Source organism: Acinonyx jubatus, chromosome D2 (assembly GCF_027475565.1).
Source record: "Acinonyx jubatus isolate Ajub_Pintada_27869175 chromosome D2, VMU_Ajub_asm_v1.0, whole genome shotgun sequence".
Taxonomy (NCBI): Eukaryota; Metazoa; Chordata; class Mammalia; order Carnivora; family Felidae; genus Acinonyx; species Acinonyx jubatus.
In genome coordinates this window covers 18,907,887-18,928,366 of record NC_069393.1, presented here as the reverse complement: position 1 = coordinate 18,928,366, position 20,480 = coordinate 18,907,887, and the positions used below count along the sequence as shown (strand labels likewise).

Below are 20,480 nucleotides of genomic sequence, written 5' to 3'. Positions count from 1 at the left end.
GGCTCGTGTTGGCCGACCCCAGCCCGCCATGACACATGCACACAAGCGAGCACAACCAGACGCTAGCCTCTTGGGCCGAGAATTCGACCTCACCTACTTAGAGAAGCACTTCATTGCCTTTAGGACTGTATGGTAGTTTGGAGGGACAGGTGTTGAGATAAGGATTCTATTATAACTGAGACAATTCCAAGGACACTTTTAAGCTGCTTTGCTTGAAAATTACTTGGGTGCTGATCCCTTCTTGTGGGGTGGCCAGGGTCTTTTCCAAGTGATGGCCGTTGCTGCGTGTGAGGTGTGGTGGTCGTGCTTTCTGTTGCCTGCTCCCAAGGAAAGAGGTGCCAGCAGGTGTGGCTTAGAGATGAGGAAGCCCGAGCCTGGAGGGACTGTCCATTGCCTAGCCTGCGGGTGTGTCCTGAGGGCTCTTCCTCCTCCCTGGGCCCCCCCGACTGCAGGGCACATGTGTACTCCGTACCCCACGGCCCTCCGCCCGGCAGGAGCCCCTGAATCCTGCCGGCCTGTCCTCGCCGCTTCTGTTTTGGGTTAATTCAGGATATGCGGTAGAAACAAGGTTTTAAACCATACGATTGATGAGAGTTCGATAAAACACAGACCCGTGAACTTGGCGGTTACGTTGGGAAATCACTTGAGGTAAATACAAGTTTCCATTACAAAACGTTCAGGAGATGTGTGAATTTCACGAAAAACAGGTGAAAGTCTTTCACACCACTGAATCTTTCCCAAAGGGGATTTTTTTTTTATCTTTCGGTTTTGTCAATGGATTCATTTCTTTCCCCCTGAGGCCAGATCCGAGCTTCTGTTTCCGCCCCGGAATATGCCTCCTCCCGTGTGTAATCACTGAACCCTTAAGAAATATGCTCTTTTCCTGCATGTACATCTGCCTCCTGAGCCCATCTGAGAGCTAATAATGAGGACATTCGTGAGGGCCCATGCGTGTTTTGTTTCCCAGAAACAAAGGGACCTGCTAAGTGATGACCCCTGGGAAGCAGGGTCCTGCGTTTCTGTGCCCCGCTAGGTCGGTGCTGGCAGTGACGCACAAGCACGCCAAAGAGTGCCGTGGGAAGGGGCAGCCGAGGATGGCGTGCGTGTGGGTCACACCGCTGGTCGTTCGCACGCCTGAGCCGGTGTTCGCACTTTGGCTTGAAGCCTGCGTCTTCTCTTTCAGGTACGTCAGAGAGAACTACTAAAGGAAGAGACTAATCAACATCTGTCCAGCACTATTGACAAGCTCCTTGCCGAATCTGACGAGCGTCTTCAGCGACATCTAAAAGAGAGAATGGCTGCTGCGGAAGATAAGGTAGGACATGAGAGACAGCGGCTGAGTGCCCCCGTCCTCACAGAGGAGACGCTCACGTTGTGATCCTGAGGAGCAGCGTGGAGCAGAGGCTAACAGCCACTGCAGAAAGTAGAAATGATTCTTTCACGCGGAAAAACTGCAGGCTGTTACCCACTGCCTACGTTAAGTTCCCAGTGTCCTGTGCCCGCCCGACGTATGTGTGCGGGAAGGTGCGTCTCACTGTCTAGAAGAGGAGTGTGGTCTGGGGAGGGCCCGAGAGTAAGTATTTTAGGCCTTTACTAACTGAGACGTAAGGATTAAGCTACTTCATGCAATCAAAGATGGGCCCACCGAAACAGCCATACAGCAGTAAATAACTAAGGGGAGGGCCGTGTGCCGATAACCCTTTGTTGATAGGACCGCGGTGGCTTGGATGTGGTCGGCAGGCCCTCGTTTGGTCCCGCCCCTAGGCTGGAACCTTCAAGGCTGTTTCTTTGTCCTGGGGAGCTAATTTCTACCTCTTTGTCCAGACGGGACCGGTATGAGTGCGCAGTTCGTTCAAGCAATTAAACCAGCTGAAAACAGTAGTACTCCAGTACCATCTCCTGCCTTCCCTCTTTTCATCTGGGTTGCAAAGAGTCTAAGCCTGGACTCTTACACCATCATAACGGACACACTTGAGGTGTAATGGGAGGGAAGCAGTATCATAGGATCTCTGTGAGAGAAGCTCTGGTGGGGACAGTTGGATGCGGACCTGAGACCTCCGGTTCTGGTTACAACCTTTGTCCCTGTAGATGAGCCCAGAATCCTCCCTAAGATTGTCACTTGGAGACACCAGTGAGCAATGCTAATTACACGACACACTTGTTTTGGGTAAAACCCATTATGAGGTGTGTTATTACACCCCACGTGAGGTTCTACCTTGATCGCTGGGGCCAGCCTTTCGGTAGAAAGTTGTATGTGAGATTGGAAGCATATGTACGAAACTTAGGTCAGGTTTCCCAAGTGACTGAAGCATCCCAGACCCTAAAAGCTAGTACAAACCAGTGTACCTGCTGCAAGTAAACTTAATGTTAACTTGTCATCACTTACAGTCCAACAGTGAATCCGTGAAGAAATTGTACATGGACAAAGTATGAGTAAAGGCTGTTACTGCAGTTTCACAGACAGCATTTCACTCTGTGGTCATGTGACCCGGTTCGTTGGTATGGCCATCCGGCTCCATGCTTGTCTGTGGTGCTGCGTTATTGTAAAGAGAAACGTAGGCATGCTCTAGCATGTGGAACGTTTGAAAGAATCAACACTAAAGGACTGTCAGTACCTTTCTCAGAAGTCTCTGTTAGGAGAAGTTGGCAATCTGAAAAAACCGTTACAAGAAACGCAGACTGTGAGAATGTATTCATCTCTCGAATCATTCAGTGATCGGTTGAGACTGGAAAGGAGCAGGTGACCTCTGGGGCTCACACTTCCTCCAAGGCGAGCCACCAATGTGCTTTCGAGCGGCCCCACGCTCGCAAGTCTGAACGGCACGCATGTGGCGGAGTTGGAGCCGAGCAGCCTATGGGGTTCAGATTTCTGAGTCCCTTCGGGGATTCGCTCAAAAGCTAAAATGTTCACGTAAACCGTTCGTTGAGTTGCAGCGTTGCCCAGCAGGAAGGTAACAGGTGACACGGGTGTCATCCCAAGGGTGCTCGCGGCTGCATTTGAAATGGTCAAAGAGACGGGTGATGTTAGTTTTCATGTAGCCCGATGCAGGCAACATGTTATTGTATCATGTAAATAGTGTAGACATGAAGGAGCTACTCTACAATGTTTTTCCACATTCAGTCCTTGCAACCCACGGGGCGTCTCACAGTTCCATCCCCTGTGGTCGGGACCAGCCCCATTTTGGGCGCTCAGTTAGCCACGTGCGGCGGGGTCTGCGGCCTGGGACGGCACTGCCTAGGGGGTAGTTGTGTGACCGAAGCTCCTCGTCGGTCTTGCTACCCTGTGCTGCGTGTGCAGACGTGAGGCTGGGCTGCAGAGGGTCCACGAAGGAGCACGTGCCTATTGCACAGAAGGGCTATTCCCCCACCGCCCAGAAAGTCCTGCTCCTCTCTACATAATTAGGAAGAAGTCCTAGTGGCTCCGTGTTTCTCCTCTGTAACCTTGCTATTCCCTGAGACCTAACTGTTCAGTAGGGTTTAGGACGTTCACTTGGTGATCCGGGTGTTTGCTGGAGGACTCTTGGAGAGGATGGTCTTGGGGTTTGTAAGTGCTGAATTTACCCATCGTGGTTATGATGGTCAGCATTTCAGCACACCTTGATGCGAGTATGTTTTCCATTTTTTCTTGAAGCTAAATGAACCTACAGTGTTGTATCAGTTTCAAGTAGACAGCATACCGTTTCAACAATTGCACACGTAACTCTGTGCTCGTCACCATCACTGTGGTCACCGTGTGTCACCATACAGAGTCCTTAGGGTATCACGGACCGTGTTCTCTGTACTGTGCTTTTCATCCCCGAGATGGCCTTATTTGATATCTGGATGCTGATGCCTCCTAATCACCATCATCTCTTTTGCCCCTTGCCTCTACTCTCCTCTCCTCTGGCCACTACCAGTTTGTGCTCGGTGTTGAATGGACTCTTGATGCAAAGACTAGTTAACCTTGCTTGCAGTGAGTGTCGTTGTCATTTGCTGCTTTGCAGGAACACCTTCTACAGAAGATGGAAGCACTGAGCGCCATATTAAAGCGGGCAAGATTGAGAGGCTCTTCGCTTCACCATAGGTATGACACTTCCCGGTTCACAGATCTGTTTGAGATGTGGCTGGGGGCGGCTTCCCTCTGTCACCAGTATGACCTGAACCAGCTCATGGTTCCAAAGTAGAACGGTGGGTGTGCTATGGTATGACCCGAACCGGATCAGAGTTACACACAATAACCCTGAGTGTGTTGTAGTCTGACGCGATCCATTTTCCAGGTACCAGCTAACTGATGATGGGGCAGGGCTGGGGGGACACTGCCCTTCACTGTGCCTAACATGAACCACCTCACAAACACCTATGTTAGCACCTGCTGTGTATCTTGCAGAGGAATCCTTTGGCCGAATGGGCAGAGGGACTGGATGTAGCTCAGGGAGCCGGTAGCTTCGTAGTTGGCAAGAGGGAGAAGTAAAACCTCCTTCCAGAGGTTAGGTGTGGAATCTCAGGAGACCGGGAGGCATGACAGAGCTCACAGCCATGGGAGGAGGAGTGGAATTTAGGGAAAGTTCTGTTCGTGTTTGGGTGGGTTTATTTGCGGCCTCCCTCCACCGAGTGTGGCAGTGATGGTGTGGGGCTAGGAGGGGTCCAGCGTGCCAGGTTCGGCCCAGCATCCCTGGAAGCTATGGTCCCTTCCGCAATGCCAGTGGGGTCACCATGGGAGTGCACACGTGGCCATGGTCGTGAAGGTCACCTTGACATCGGTGGGGTTAGCGCAGTGCTCGCAGTTTCTTATATTTTTGAAAACACTGGAGAATGACAGGTAATCGCTGTAACTCTGTTGGGACGTTGGTGAGTCGCCTGTGAGGGAGTGGGACAGCCGGCTTGTGAGCTGCGTCCTGCAGACAGTAATTGTCAGCAAGGTATTCAAAGGTTTGCTTGCTATCTTTGTAGGAAATATGTACCATGTGAGAGTCATTCTGGTGTGACAGTGCCTCGAGTAGCTGACTGGGCCCCCTTAGGTGCAGGAAGCAGGCTCCTGCTCCAAAGGCAGGCCCCCTCAGGCCTCACTGGGGTCTCTGCGGCTGCCGACGGGGGCTTCGGGAAGAGTCGAGGGTGTGCTGTGCTGTCCTTGTGAAGCCTGCTTGTAGAGAGAGAAGTCTGGGTGCAAGAGAGTCCCAAGCGGCCCTCCCATGACCTACGAACTACTGGTGGCACAGCAAATGTGTTTCCAGAGAGAGAAGCACACAGGAAGGTCCGGGCACAGAGCGGCCTCTTGGTTGGCTGACGGAGATCCTCACCAGCAAGACACCAGTGTGCTGAGTGTCACCATACCAGGGCTTGAAGACGGGTATGTGTGAGGAGGCCAAGGGAGCAAACAGTGGATGCGGTGCAGGCCACTCGAGTGCACGTTGGAGTTCTCAAGGGAAGGGGCTGTGCAGGCCCCTGGAGGGTGGCACCCTGGGGCAGTTGCCATAAGAGGGACGTCCACGCCCGTCACCCGCCTGAGGTGAGCTGGCCAAGGGGAAGGATAGAGAGGATCGCAGTGCTCCCGTGGTTGCGGAGGCATTGGCCGCGGTCACAGGTGGCCTTGTGGTCAGAAGACCCCGGGCAGGAGACCGGCTGAGGAACAGGGGTGTTTGATGCCGTCTCACAAAGTGCACTCTCGTGTGGTGGCAGAAGAAGGCTGGTGGGAGCTGTGTCGCCGTGAGCGGCCGGGGGCCGTGGGGACGAGACTGAGAAGGCGGCAGGCAGGCTGGACAGCTGAGCCCTCCTGGCACGACCTCACAGCCACGTCTTCTGTTTGTGTCCTCCTCTAGCAAGATGACATGGTCTGGGTTGCAGAGGAAAAGAAAGGTGACGGACCAACTTCCACACGCAGGCGGGGCAGATGGGAGAGCGCTCTGGGATAGGACTGGATGCAGGGTGGTGGGGTCGGGAGCCAGGGAGCCTGAGATAGGGTGTCAGAGTCAGGGGACACACACGAACCTCGGAGGAGCCACGAACCATGCCAGGTCCCATGCGGGGTGGCGTGTGTGGCTCTCCCCGATTGGCGATGTGTCGTGGCCCCACAGCGGTGAAGCTAGACCACCTGAGCTCAGGTGAGCAGTTGTTCTGGGAATGGGGGGACCAGAGGAAGGGAAGATGGTTGTGGCCAGCGGGCAGTTCCGACTTGGCTGTCTTAGAAACAAGCAGTACCCTGAGGCAGCACGTGTCAATGACGTTTCTTGAAAGGCCGCAGAGAAGAGCTTGAAGCACCACAGAGGAGACGCCCTGTCGTGGTGGCTCTGTCTCCAGGCCACGAGGGGTGACGCCAGGGGCCCCCTCTTTAGTTGATGTGAATCAGATGGGCGTGTTCTGTCTCCCGAGACCATAAGGATTTGTGAAATGGAAGGCAGCCTCTCTTCTTTTCCAGAGAGCGAGGAGCCACTGGACTCCCGTGCAGGGTTCAAGTGTGGAGGGTGAGCCCGTGGCTGAGGCTGGGCACGTGGGCTGGCGGGCGCTCCTTCACAGCTGCTGCCCAGAGCTTCGTGCCCAGAGCCTTTGCTGAGGGGAGCAGCTGACAGCCCTATTAAGTGACTCTACCCTAGGGGCTCGGGGCTCCATGGAACTTCTCTGGAGACTTCTGTGGCCAAGGGGGACATTTGTCTGTTAGCCTAACTGCACAGAGGCCAGAGACGCTTTTGCCTTGGAAACACCGGGTGCATTGCCACCTCCTGTGTACGGGAGCTGCGAGGTGTGGTTCCCGAGGATCCTGCCGCGGATGCCCCTGGGGTGCCCGATAGTGGCTGGTGGAGGAAAACCTGGGGTCACCTGGCATCACAGCAAGGGCCTTGGCACACGTGGGCCGATGGCAGGTGAAGGCCAGAGGGACGTATAGGAGTGCTTTCCGATCAGTTGGGCAGGAGGTGGTGCAGACACGCAGGATGACAGCTTGACTGGGGGCAGGCACTGCTCCACCTCGTGGACGTCTGGGCCGCGGGGATGCGTTGCACCTGCTGGGCCCGGGAGACCCTGTCTCCACAGGGCCCGGCTAGCGGGCTTGCACTGGAGCCAGGGGCAAGGATGCCTTCCTTGGAGACCTTTTTCTGTGACCTCATTTCCCAATTGACGGGTTCTGGCCTGGCGGACAAAGTCCACTTTTCTTTAGATAACAACCTTGGTGTGTGTGTGCGTGTTTGTTTGATTGTTTTCCTCCGTATTTCAGGCGGACGCACGTCAGCAGCATCCCAGCTTCCAGGTTCCGTCCGGCGGAGAGCCCCACGGATGCCAGCAGCAGCAGCAGCAGCAGCGCGGTGTTGCGGCACCACCGGAAAGGCCGTGTGGCCCGTCTGCGACATGAGCCTTCCAAGGCAAGGACCTCCATCCTCTGGGGGCTCTCGTGGGACCCACCTGCCTGCTCCGATGTCACCTGCCTTTTCCTCTGTCTGTGAGGCTCTTCTGGAACTAAAGAACTGATTGGCTGCTTTCTCTTTTCAGCTTTCCCCATTCTTCTTTTGCTGCCTTAGAATTTACTTTTGAGAGCTTTTGTTCTTTCTTTGTATAAAGTAGCAATGTGGATTAAGATAGGACCTAGTGTTAAGCACAGCACAATGCAAATTAGTAAGGGTTTGAAACGCTAATGAAGGTTAAATGAACACGTGTATTCATCCTGAAACAACAAAGAATTCACCTTTGGAGTTTAAGTACTTTTGTCCTTTGTCTCTTCAGCTGCGTATATTTTTATATATTTGTGTAAGTTTTGAGCACCTGTAGTCATGGAACAAGTTTGGTGCAGACATCGTCCCAGAGCTAGGGTGCAGCATGACTGAAAAACCCAGATGAGGGGCGCCGGGTGGCTCAGTCGGTCCAGCGTCCGACTGCTGATTTCTGCTCATGTCACGATCTACGGGTTTGTGAGATCGAGCCCCGCAGCCCCGCAGCCCCGCATGGGGCTCTGCGCTGACCGCGCCTAGAGCCTGCTTGGGATTCTCTCTCTCTCCCTCTCTCTGCTCCTCCCCCACTTGAAATAAAACAAAGAAAACAATAAATAGATAAAAAGTTAGAGGAGAGGCCTGCACCCCTGTGTGTGCACCGTGTAGTGAGGGGAGACCAGCAGCGAATGGGAAGTAAAAGGTGAGATGTGTGTTAGTTATCTATTTCTGTTTGACAGATGATTGACAAGTCCCTAGATGGGCACCTGTGGATAGCCCCAGAGTCCACGGGTGGCTCTCTGGGCACTGCCCAGTGTGGCAGTGGAGAGAGAGAGACAGAACTGGCAGAGACCAAGCGGTCACGAGGTGGAAGGAGCTCAGTGAGCCAGGTGCTCAGGGAAAGGGAGACCGGTGGCCTGGTGGTGCTGGGTGGGGCCAGGCAAGGTGGAGGCCGAGGACCACGGTGGTTTGGTCCAGGAGCCCTTGTGCTAAGGCCCACTCGCCCGAGTTCCAGAGTCTGTGTAGACACAGTAGGGGCAGATTTCTGGAGGACTTGAACTCTGGTTGGGAGCAGAGACGCGGTGCTAGCTGGAAGGAGACACAGGGTAAAAGTTCTGTGGTTTGTGTTCTGTTATTTTGTTGTCTTGCCCTGGAGGGTCTGTGGTCAGTCGTGGCTGGCTCGTGTTGTTTCTCCTGTGTCTTCATTTGTCAGTAGATAGTGGGGTTTTGCCCCAATAGTGAGAAATTGTCGCTAGCGTATCACTGCATAGTACAGGTGGATACGGGTATGATCCAGATAATAATTTGTAAACGAAGTGTTTCTTCAAAAGGGATAAGGCACTGAGCATAGATGAACGGAAGCTCGATACAGACAGCATGCTTTGCGGTGCCGACACTCGTGTTCAGGACTCCAAATCTCATGGGCTTACTGAGCACAAGTACTGCCTTCTACACTGAAGCTCAGGACTCCTACAACGTGAAGCTGTCACCTGCCCCTAAGCCCGTTTTTATCACGTACCTGCCCAGGGCACCCTCCTGCAACCAGCACAGTGATTCGTGAGAGGTTGTCAATCAAATTCTAGGTCAGGATTTCACATTCACGTCCAGCAGGGCATTAACAGAGTGGGTTTGTTTGGTGTTATACAAGGTGTTGCGGGAACTTCGGCATCCCCTAGGGCGATACTGTAAAAGTGTAACTTGGTTTTCAACAAGGAGAACAGTTACAGGAAAGTTTAGAATAGGCACCTGTTAGATGTCTTTGTTCTACAAGATGCCATGTTTTAATAAGTTGTGTATGTTGTCATGGGGTTTTACGTCCCTGAGTGATAATTGGGAGTGTCTCTGGTAAATGTCGAATAGCCTATTACATTCAGATGTGTGGTGGAACAAAGGTCTGCGTCCAGTCGTGGTTGTTTCTAAATCTTCTCTCAATTATATCCATCTTGTTGTTCTCTTTAAAATATGTTTGCTCGTTTCGTCTTGGAAATTGTAGCTTCCAAGTGTGCGGTAAATCTGATTTCTCTTCCTTTCTTTGCATGCCTCTGTCAGCCTAGTGATGTAAGGAAGCATCGGAGAAAGCGAAAGTGTTTCGTAGTGCAACCTAGCTGTGTTTGTCTGTGGTGTGGGGGAGAGTGCCCGTCTCTTCACGGTGAGCACCACAGCTGGGTAAGGACGAGCGGCTGTCGTGTGCGGGGAAGTACAGGAGCCACTGGGAGCTCGAGCGCGGCGTGCTGTTTCCACGGTACCTGCGACGGCCACCAGAGCTCGCCGTTGTCTCTCGTTTGTGTCTTGCTCGCTGCGCTGCGAACTTTGTTCCATGAGACATAGAAGTTTCTAGGAAGAGAAATTAATGAAGCAGAGCCGTAGAGTTTCGATTTCGGGATAACCACTTTTGACAGCCGTAGCCAGCAGCATTCAGAGAGCTCTTAGGGTTCGCCACCTGGTGTGTGCAGTGGTTTAGGATCCTGTGACCTGGCCCTCACAGACATCCCCGCGAGCCACAGCTTGTGTGGTTAGCCCATTTCCAGATGTGCAACCAGAGCCTGAGAGCCCGGGTCCTGTGCATGAGGACACTTTGCAGGGCAAACACTGGCCACGACACCACTCTGCCACATACCCCATCTTTGCTCGGGCGCCCTTCTCCCATTTACGGTGCTCCTCGCCGGGACAGGACACCTCCTGTGTCCAGAGGACAACGATGTGGGTGTGCCCATCCTCAGGGGAAGCGCCGTGCCTCGGGACGGAACCCTCGACCAGAGAGTCCGCCTCATAACTGGGATGCCTTGCTCCCTGGACCGGACCCCCATCCCAGACCTTCCCAGCCATGCGCTGACAGGGCCGTGCCTCTGCTACAGAGCTGGGCGGCAGCTGGGGGAGCCCCTCCACGGCACAGACGGTGTGTCCGTTCAGTTGAATTCTTGCGTTCAAGTGCCAGTTCGGTCACTGGTTGTTTTGTGACCGGGGTGTATTCATCACCGTCTTTTTTTCCTGCTTTGCTCTCCTGGTAAGTGAGGACAGCGCAAGGTTCATGGCCCTTGGGGTGTCCACACACTGCCCATCGGCGCACGGTCCTCAGAGGTCAGGAGCTCACATCGGCGCCGGGGCACAGAGCACGCCCTGCATTCCGGCTGGCTCGTGCTGCCTTTTCCTCTGTAGCAAGACTTTCTCAAGGAACAGAGGGTCATGTGATGAACACCCAGGCAGGACGGCCTGCTCCCGCAGCTCACTGATGGCTACTTGGAGGGCTCTTTGGAGGTTTTGGGGGATGAAGTCTAGGTGTACGGGCAGCGGGTGTCAGGTCCATGCAGACAGGGCCAGCACGGGCGTTGCACTTCCCAGCCTGGCGGGAGCCTCCCGTTTTGGTTGAGACTGAAATGGCCCATAGGCACAAGTCTGGCAGGACCCAGTGCTGGGCGGGGGCCTGTGTGTGGACTGCGCTGTGACACAGGGGAGGGTGTGCTCCCGGAGCCCTCCGTCTCTGCTCACCTCATAGCCTGGTCGCTAGTGTGGCTCCCTGTCCTGTTCCCTTTTGGGTTTGTTTTCTCCACATCCTTGCTTCCACCTGGGTATGACATCTACTTGTGTTGAGTGAGTCTGACCCTGTTTGGTTTTATGTGGATAATTTGTAGCCTGTTAAGGTAGCCTTTTGTTGTCTGAGGATTGTCAGGAAATCAGGAGAGGAGGCAGGTGTTTTGGAGCTGTTGGTGAAGCTTGTGTCTTCCCTGAGCTCAGCTCCACTTGGTGCTGACCGCCATGGGTGTCCCGAGCCCCATGCAGCTTCGGAGGTCCTGGTACAAACCCAGTTGGCTGTGCCTGTCTCGCCAGTCCTACACGTGTGTCTCGTGAGATCCGGCCCTGCCTCACCACCAGGACCTGTCAAGGGTCATAACGCTGGCGGGTCCGTGGCCCCACGGTCCTTTCCAGGGCCCACAGCCACATAGCCGCAGACCCACAGCCTGTCACAGAAGGAAAAATGGAGTCTGAAGGGGTTCATTTGTCGTGACGGCAGCCAAGGGACACTGTGTCTCCACCGTGTCGAGCAGACTGTCCGTAAGCTGCAGATGAGTCCGTCAGTTTGTAACATCAACCGAAATGGCCCCGAGAAGCAGAAGTCAGACCCGAGTGTGGGGTCAGGGGGTTGGGTGCCTTGTCACTTTACACACGTCCCCGTAGATTCCAGCCTTGCATCGCTACCAGAAGTGACAGTGGATTAGGCCACAAGCTCGCTCCACTTCCCCCAAACAAAGAGCTTTGGACAATCGTGCATGGGAGGGCTCCGTGCTCACCAGGGTTTGCCCTGAATGGCGTCAGGAAACAAACACCTTCCTTCTCAGCTGGCCGTGGTATATGGTGACATGGTTTGGGTCTCCGCCTCTACCTTCTGTGGCCGGGCTCCTGGTGGTGCGAGGTCCTGGGGAGGGTACACCCCTCGATGCAGATGGGCTGGGGGTCTCAGTGGGCCCACTGCCCGGACGCAAATCCACCCTTTCGCCTGGCGTTAGGCCGATCCTAGGAAGTCGGTTTGGACGCTGCACAAAGCACAGCTCATAGCTTTTCAAATGAGTTGCTGGCTATGATTTCAGGGCTGTGTGCTCCTCTGTCTGGGTGCACGGTGAACTCATGTCACTCTCCTCTCCACCCCACAGTTGCTGCCTTTGGAGGAAGAGTCACAACATAGCACGGCAAGGACACGATGTGGACCGTCAGCTCCTTCTTCCCAGAGGTCCCTGAGCTTGGACAGGCTGCAGCAAGGGGCACTGCACAAGGCCAGCCACGAGGACATCAGGGCCGCCACAAAGTAAGGGGCACAGGCATCGTAGGAGACATGCCTGTGCGCTGGTTTTCAGCTCTGAGAAACCTTTGATCTCTACATGGGGGAGAAAGGGTCGGAACAGCGATTCCAAAGAGAGGCCAATGAACCGAGCTTACGGGCACGGCGTTCTTGGGATACCTGCCTGGGTGCCCTGGGTGTGGCCAGCAGAGCAAAAGGCAGGTGGGAAAGACCAGAGTCTTGTGATGCTGGTGGCTGTAGGGCAGCCTCGTTTGCTCAGATCCTACGCACCAGCCGTCCTGAGACCTCCCTTTTCCTCCCGGTGGATCCTGGGTGACATGCTCCCTAGGGCTCCTCCCCTGGGCCGCACTGTGCCCTGTGGGGCTGTCAGGAGCCATGCTCTCTTACCCCCACCCCCACCAGGCAGCTCCAGCAGCCTCTCTGTTACTCGCACCACATCCTGGGGTGGCTCAGGTGTGCATGTCCTCCGTGCTCCCGGGTCACAGCCAGGGAGGGGTGCCGAGCGTTCTCAACCCAAGGTGCTTGGACTCCAGATATACTTGGGAGGGAGAGAGCGTCAGCTCCCAGGGCGCAGCCCTCCCTAGAAGCTGGGGGATTGTGCTTCTAATCACGTGGGGCGGTGTGTCGTGTGACAAGCACGCGTGGAAGATGCTCTCCTGTGCGTCCCCCAGATCCCCGGGCTCTCAGGATGGCCCCTTGAGCAGCCTCAGCAAAACTAGCAATAGCCAGGACTCACTGAACAACGCCCCCAAGAAGAAGGGCATCACAAAATCCATCCGCTGGTTGCTCACCAGAAGACAAAAGGTCCACCCCAGCCACGCTAGCGACGAGCCTGCATGACCAGGTTGGTGTCCCCTGCGTGTTTCCAGCGTGTGGGTGGTCTTACTGGCCTCATTCCTCTAGATCCGTGGTCTCTCTGCCTGCAGACCCCTCCCCGTGTCGGGAGACCTCACGTGGCTGTGGACACCCCCCACCTCCCATTTCATCACGCTGCTTCCCCACAGCCGCTGAGTTGGAGCCACTGAATTGAAAACCCTTCCCAAGGTGCCCTGGGACTCCGCAAATTGGGCGGACAAGCTGAAAAACACCAAAAACTTTAAAAGAGAAGCATTGTGTTTCTTGTCACCTTGCTGAGCACTTTTCAGCTGTACCTGTTTTTCAAGCAGTAGCTGTTCGTTTGGTCAATAGACTCTATAGCTGCAAAGCAGTATTATGTCCTCCACGGACATAAAAAGGCCTCCGGGGCCTTTTGCTCCTGGAACCGTGCTGGGAAAATTCGGTCCCTTAGATGTTGCCAGTGTCTTTTCTTCCACATGCTTATACTTTCTGTAATGAAAACATTAAGATTCGTGGTAGTGCCCTCTGGCTCTCACACCCACTGCTCCCAGAAATGTGTATGTCTTGTAAGTCCAGAGGTCACACAATTGGCCACAACATTCCACTGTGTTTCCTACGTTTATTTTGTCATCTTCGGGAGGTATGGTTTAAGTACTTGGTCATATGAGGACAGCGTTTATTGAGTTGTTTGCCCCAGCATTTGATTCAGTTTCACAGAGTGTGTGTAGGTGACTTTCTCCGGGGCTGAGATGTTCAAATCGCTGACTTGGGTTCTGTGTTACCATAGGTATCACGCAGTGTCTGAGAGTGGATCATACTGTGGTCTCTGTGGACATGCATGGCCAGTCCCAGAAACATACGGTTGACCCTTGGACAGCCAGGGTTTGAAGATCAGGTCCACTTCTATGCAAGTTATGTGTTTCCATCCAGTAGAGTATTGTAAATGTATTTTCTCCTCTTTATGGTTTTCTTAATCACATTTACCTTGTTTTATGAAGGAATACAGCATATACACGTCACTTATAAAATATGTGTTAACCGACTGTTTCTGGTAAGGCTTCTGGGTACAGTGGGCTATGAGGGGTGAAGTTCTCAGGGAGGTGGCGGTGAGGTAGAGCCCCATAAGGCTCCACGAAAGGTGCCTAGTGTTGACAATGTCCGCCTCAGGAGAATGAGTCTCAGAGTCATTACAGAGTTATTACAGAGAAATGTAGTAACGATGTGTAAGTGTTTTAAGCGTGTCCATGTGTTTGAACAACTGTTATTTTACCTAGTGAAAGACCTTGGAAATGAACTGGGTATATGTGTTTCCTGTACTGTGTACTTCATTTTAAATCTCTTCACAGTTGACAGAAGCAGTCTTTCACCAACAGTAACTAGTGAATCATCTGGGGATTTTTCGATGTCTCCTAAAGCAAATGCAATAGTTATTACTTTGCATGAAAGTGAGGTGTCCCGTCACAGTCTCTTAATATGCTGGGGAGTCTTTTCAGGTTTCTCTGATTTTCAACTGAGTCCACAAAGCGGGCTTTGCGATTAGAACTGAGACGTTTGTGTTGAAGTGACAAGGTGCCCAGGCTCGGGGCCAACAGTGTTGTCTGACGGGAGGAAGGTTTTCCAGAACACCCGGAGTGTGCAGCTGAAGCATAGGCTTGGGGCACACAGCGGAGATCCTTGTCCTGCATTACAGGGTGTGGATGTGATGGAGAGAGCTTTCGGCAGCCACCGTGGCCATGGGTGTTTACTGTCGGCAGAGGTGCTGGTTTGGAGGAAGGACCCGGTGATTCGCTGGGTCCTATCGATTGGCCTTAAAGAGGATGCCAACAATCGCGTAGACGGTGGAGTTCACGGCACGTTGATGGCCTTAGATGGGACCTTCGATGTCACCGCCCTGGCGCTTCTGGTGCAGATCCCGACCCAGAACACACAGGTGACACCGGGCCGTCTGCACCCGCCCACTGCTCCCCTGCTGGAGACCCCGCAACCTGTATTGGAGCAAGGCAGCGCGTAGCTTCACCGCACAGCTAGTCCTCTCTCCCCAAACCCGGTCTGTTTTGCGCGGCACGGAGTCCTCGGTGCTGCCTCCTCCTGCCTGAGCTCTGCCTGTCCCTTCCCCTCACAGGCTCGTGAGACTGGCGTGCATTTAGCTCTTATGTGGAGAGAGAAATACTCTTACTTCGTGTGCCACGTGGAAGTTTCATGGCTTCTGTTTCTGATTTCCCTGTGGAATTCTGTTTGACTCATGGGCTCAGTGGAGAATCAGGAATCTTGTGATCCTTCTACAGAACACTGTACACCTTTGGGAATGCCCTCAGTGTCCCCACTGCAAACCCCCCTCCACGGCACCCTTGTCTAATTTCCCGGAGAGCATGGACCCCTCTCCCCAAAGGCCCATTCCTGTGGGCTTCCTGGGGGGCTCAGATGATTCGGCGCTCGACCCTTGCTTTGGGCTCAGGTCATGATCTCATAGTTGGTGGCGTCGAGCCCCAAGTCGGGCTCCGTGCCGACAACTTGGAGTCTGCTTGGGATTCTCTCTCTCCATCTCTCTCTGCCCCTCCCCTGCTCATGCTGTCTCTCTGCCTCTCAAAGATAAGTAAATCAAGCCCATTAATGGACTCCACATTAACATGTCTGATTGAAAATACACTATTAGGATTCAATGGGTATTGTTTTGAGTTTGAAGTCTTGGTTTCGACGCAATTGCAATATGTTGTCATCCTTTAGATTGACATAACTTTTGGGGTGTTGGCTCGTGATTTCAGGCTCGTGCTATCTTGGAATGGGAGTTGAACCACCTTTTGGTCATGGGGACTGACCAAAGGGTTGGTGAAATAAGTTTTCAGCCTAATGATATCTAAATTTGCGTTAACTGTTGAGTATTATATTTGGGGATGCCTGGCTGGCTGAGTCAGAGGACAACGTGACTCATAATCTCTGGGTTGTGACTTTGAGCCCTGTGTTGGGGGTAGAGATTTCCTAAAAGTAAAATCAAAAAAAAAAAAAAAAAGGAACGTAGATTATTATGTTTGTAGGAATCACGTACCAGACTACTCTTCCAAATGCGGAGATAATTTTACCTTACAAGTTAAGCTTAGCTCTTAATTTATTAACAAATGAGCTTTGGGGCGCCTGTGTGGCTCAGTTGGTTAAGTGTCTGACTTTGGCTCAGGTCATGATCACACTGCTTGTGAGTCTGAGGCCAGCATGGGGCTGGCTGCTGTCTGCGTGGAGCCTGCTTTGGGTCCTCTGTCACCCTTTCTATCTGCCCCTATCTCACTCACACACAATCGTTCTCTCTCTCTCTCTCTCTCCCTCTCTCTCTGAAAATCTAACAAACAGGGGCGCCTGGTAGCTCAATCATTTAAGCATCTGAGTCTTGCTTTTAGCTCAGGTCATGATCTCACACTTCGTGAGTTTGGGCCTCCCATTGGGCTCAGCGGTGACAATGGGGATTCTGCTTGGGATTCTCTCTCTCCCTAGCTCTCTGCCCTTCCACAACTCATACTGTTTGTGTCTCTTTCAAAAAGAAATAAATGTACCTGCAAAAACGTAAAAAACACCCAAACCAATGAGCTATTGAGAAACCAATATTTTAACAGAGGTGAGGAGTTTGGTTTCTTTCCTTTTGGTATTTGACTTTTGATAGTCTTGAGAAGTATTTTTCACATCATAACACGTTGACGGCAGCCTGGCAATAGAGCCTGTAAGTTGCGTTTGGGGGCGCCCGGAGGTCTCTCTGCAGTCCGGGGCCCTGTGCTCTGGGGGAGGGTTACAGTCGTTTATTTAAGAAGACACGAAGTGTTGATTTCTCCTTATACAACACCAGGACTGATTTACTCCCACACCACTACTTAAGACTGTCTTCATTGCCATAAGAACACTCGAGTGTGACGAGAATAGGACACGTGAAAGGGTGCGGTGGGACTGTCCTAGCGTGTGGCACTGTCCGCAGCTTAAAGACTGTTTTGAAAACAAAAAGGTAGTATCTTCTATAGCAGGAAGGTGATTTCACAAAGACAGTGCGGCAGGTCCAGTCAGCCCAGGACTGTCCTGACCTGTGCCCGGTCAGGGTCCTGGCACAAATATGGCCCTGCCTCCCTTTACCGCCTGGGGCAGCCGTCTGGGCAGGGGGCCCCCAATGGCTGTCAGGAATGGGGGTAAGCAGCTGTAAACAAACTTGCAGCGTGAGGTCATTTTAAAGGGCTGGCGCCCTTACTATATATTTTTGGTTTTTATTTCACAATGTGTCCTGTAATTTCCCAGGATGATGATAGAAGCTTCAGGAGGGCACCTTCTTAGAGATAGCAATGTAGATCAAGACACTCTTGACTTACCTGCTGGGTCAGCAGAGACTCTCCCTGCAGGCTTCTGGGTCACTTCCTCTCTGTCCCCTATGCAGCCAGAGAAGATGCTGCTGGTCTGTATGTGACGTGCTGCTCTGCCCCAGCCTCTTGGCGGAGGTATGGGAGGCTCTTGGGTTGGAATGTGAACACTGATGGAGAATGGCCGACTTAATATGTAACAAGGCGTTCAGATGCTGTGGCATGCTCAGGCTCAAATGATCTAAGGTTACTCCTCACTTCTGCTTATCAAAGTTTCACAGTGAAAGAGATTTTTTTAACTTTTCTATCTGATGGAATATTAGCGTATTCTCTCAACTACTACAACTAGGCATCGTGGGTGTCCTCAGAGCGTTGGACCAGCCTCAGAGCGACACTTGCAGAGCTACGTATGTGATGGGCAGCCCTGGCCCCTCTTTCACAAGATGGCAGATGGACACGGCGAAAGTGTTTTCATGGCCTCTACTGCCCCATTGCTATTTGAGAGTGAACTCCCGGGGACTCCCCCGGCTGCTTGCGGGTGGAGAGAACCCCACTCAGAAGTGCCCCGGGAGCCCTCAGTGGTTGCTGCTGTGGTTTAGAATGTGTGTGGCTGTATTTGTGCCCTCATGTGCTATTTTAAGACTAACCGCATGCTGCATTTGCACGCTGCCCCTTGTGTTGCTTGGAGCAGGCATAGTATCTGCACCACAGAGGCTGGATTCAGCCAGTCATGTCTTAATCCTGCCGACGCCTCCTGTTGGTGAGTAGAGGGCACCGTCCATGCAGGCCACAGTCGGACACCCTGTGTCCTGTCTGCGCAATGTCCATGTGAGCCAGGACAGCCACAGCAGGCTCACTTAGGGACTTTCAGAAATACACAGACACGCAGACGCACATAGACAGACTCACACACACATACACATACACGCACACACACACACACGCACATGCACACACACACACACACACACACACACACATGAGCTTCTCTACACCTGCTAAGAGGATTCTGGTGTTTGTGTGCTTACACTTAAAGAGGTTGGTGTGTTCTCAGTTTTTCCGGAGAAAACTGTATTTCCACTCTTTTCGTAAAAAAAGAAGTTTGGCTTCAGTGTCTGCTAATGTCTTTTGTGGTAGGGAGGCAGGATTGCTGTCGGAGCAGTAGGAGATTTTCCAGGTCTGAGCTGGCCTTCCCGGTCGTTCGGGAGCAAGTGGCACTGGCCTTTGCCTGGTCTGGTGGAGCTCCTAGGTCAGCAGGCCCTGGCTGGCTTGTTTTACGCACACCTTCTTGAAGGAACCAGGCCCAAGAGGATTCTAGTCCTCACGTGAGTGACGCTGGTGGCCTCTCAGTTGAGAGATTAGCTTCTGAAAGCGGAAGCACATTGCCCTCTGAGGGGCTGAGTTTGAACTTGGAGATTTCGGGTGTGGGCCCCGGAGCCCAGCCCTCTTCTCCCTGCTCTGAGGGCCTCGGGGGGTGGGCTTTGTTCTGCTCTCATTCTGTTTTCCTGTCTCAGCCACAGTGTTTGATTGTTGGGAGCTCCTGGCTGGAGGCCAGGTGGAGCCTATGACACTTGAACTTAGGGTAGTGAGTTTGAGCCCCAATTTAGAATGGAGATTACTTAAAATCCTGAAAAAAAAAAAGAATAGTTGATTGATTCCTTCGTCTTGTTTTTTTTTAATTTGGTAACTTTCAGTCTTAAGCCAGTATGAACTCAATCGAATGATTCTCATTGGTCATGCAAAATGCTTCATATTTTCTCTAGATTCTCAAATCTCTTCAGCCAGGAAGGTCTTTGGGGAGGGGGGGCACGCGCTAGGCCCCACCTGGGGCCCTGGAAGGTGCTTTTCGGGCTGATGTCTTAAGACTGATTCTTTCCTTTATCTTGCAGTTTACCCACACTGCTTCTACCGATGGTCTTGCAGCACGCAGAGCCCAGCAGTGACTACATTTGAAAACTTCAACCAGATCTTTCATCTGTTAATCCTTGTTATGTGGACCCTGAGATATTTTATTACAGTATTTAATTACTGACAAATTCGTGAATAGGATCGAGAAACTCATTTAGCATTTAATGTTTCGTACATTTCTGTAAATTTGTCACTCCCTATAGATAGTTCCTTACTTTCATGTATATCCGGGCTATAAATATCCTTTGGAATCAATTGATGTTCTTATATCTCAGTTTAGTCTTTCAAGTGTATGTACTATCATGGTTGTATGTATAAATCCTACGACAAATACAGGGCTTTTATAACCTGTGCATGTATTGTAATTATCATTGTTTAATTGTTTGTTAAGAAACCCTGACAGAGAAAAGGATTTTACCACGTTTGTAAAATCACCGTGACCCAGCCCGCGTTATCCTTTACGAATGTCCCTTAGCTCTACAACCATGGTTTTGATATAATCAGACTTAATTTGCAGCCATTGTCATTGTATTTTAATGACTCGCCTTAACTACACTTTTTCTAGCAAGCAATGCTTTCTTCTGCAGTGTGAACAGATTAAAAATATCTGGTGTTAACTATCAGCTAAAGAAACTTGGAGTGGAAAGCTGATTGAAACACTGTGAAAATCTCCCAGGGCCGGAATGCTGTTTCTGAGCCTGGTCCCCGGGGGCCTGGGCAGTTTGCCTGCAGTGACCCGCACAACCTGGGAGCTGAGGCCCCAGAAAGCCTGGGTGGGGCAACCTGGCCACCTCTTCCCCGAAATCCTGCCCACCCCCTTCTCCCCCCGCCAACCCGAACCTTAGACCCCTGGCAGCAGAACTCTCAGAGGACCAATCAGGGTGCACTGGTCTCCCACCTCGGGCCAGGGCGCTGGGTGCTCAGCACAGAGCAAGATGCAAGATCCTGGAAACAATGTAGTGCAACTCTAATAAAGGCCTTATTGTTCTTACGGAAATCAGCTGTTTGGATTTGTTTGTAAACAAGTTTAAGGAGTGGACCTCATTCTCCATTTGTAGATTTTATTTAATTTTTTTATGTTTCTTTATTATTGAAAGACAGAGAGAGAGACAGAGCATGAGCATGGATGCTGCAGAGACAGGAGAAGACACAGAATCCGAAGCAGGCTCCAGGCTCCGAGCTGTCTGTCAGCACGGGGCCCGACGTGGGGCTCGAACTCACAAACTGTGAGAT

The 20,480-nt window shown here is 52.3% G+C and overlaps 1 protein-coding gene across 1 annotated transcript in view; it reads left to right on the top strand.

Annotated features, from left to right (window-relative positions):
* Positions 1 to 19,600, top strand: part of LOC113597181 (liprin-alpha-1-like) — a 31,434-nt gene extending 11,834 nt beyond the window's left edge. Inside the window, exons 8-11 of the mRNA XM_053207915.1 lie at positions 1,184 to 1,315; positions 3,984 to 4,063; positions 7,184 to 7,328; positions 19,229 to 19,600. Coding sequence (XP_053063890.1) covers positions 1,184 to 1,315; positions 3,984 to 4,063; positions 7,184 to 7,328; positions 19,229 to 19,282 — 411 coding nt within the window. The 3' untranslated portion in view covers positions 19,283 to 19,600. The remainder of the gene's footprint in view (positions 1 to 1,183; positions 1,316 to 3,983; positions 4,064 to 7,183; positions 7,329 to 19,228) is intronic.
* Positions 19,601 to 20,480: the final 880 nt, after the last annotated feature.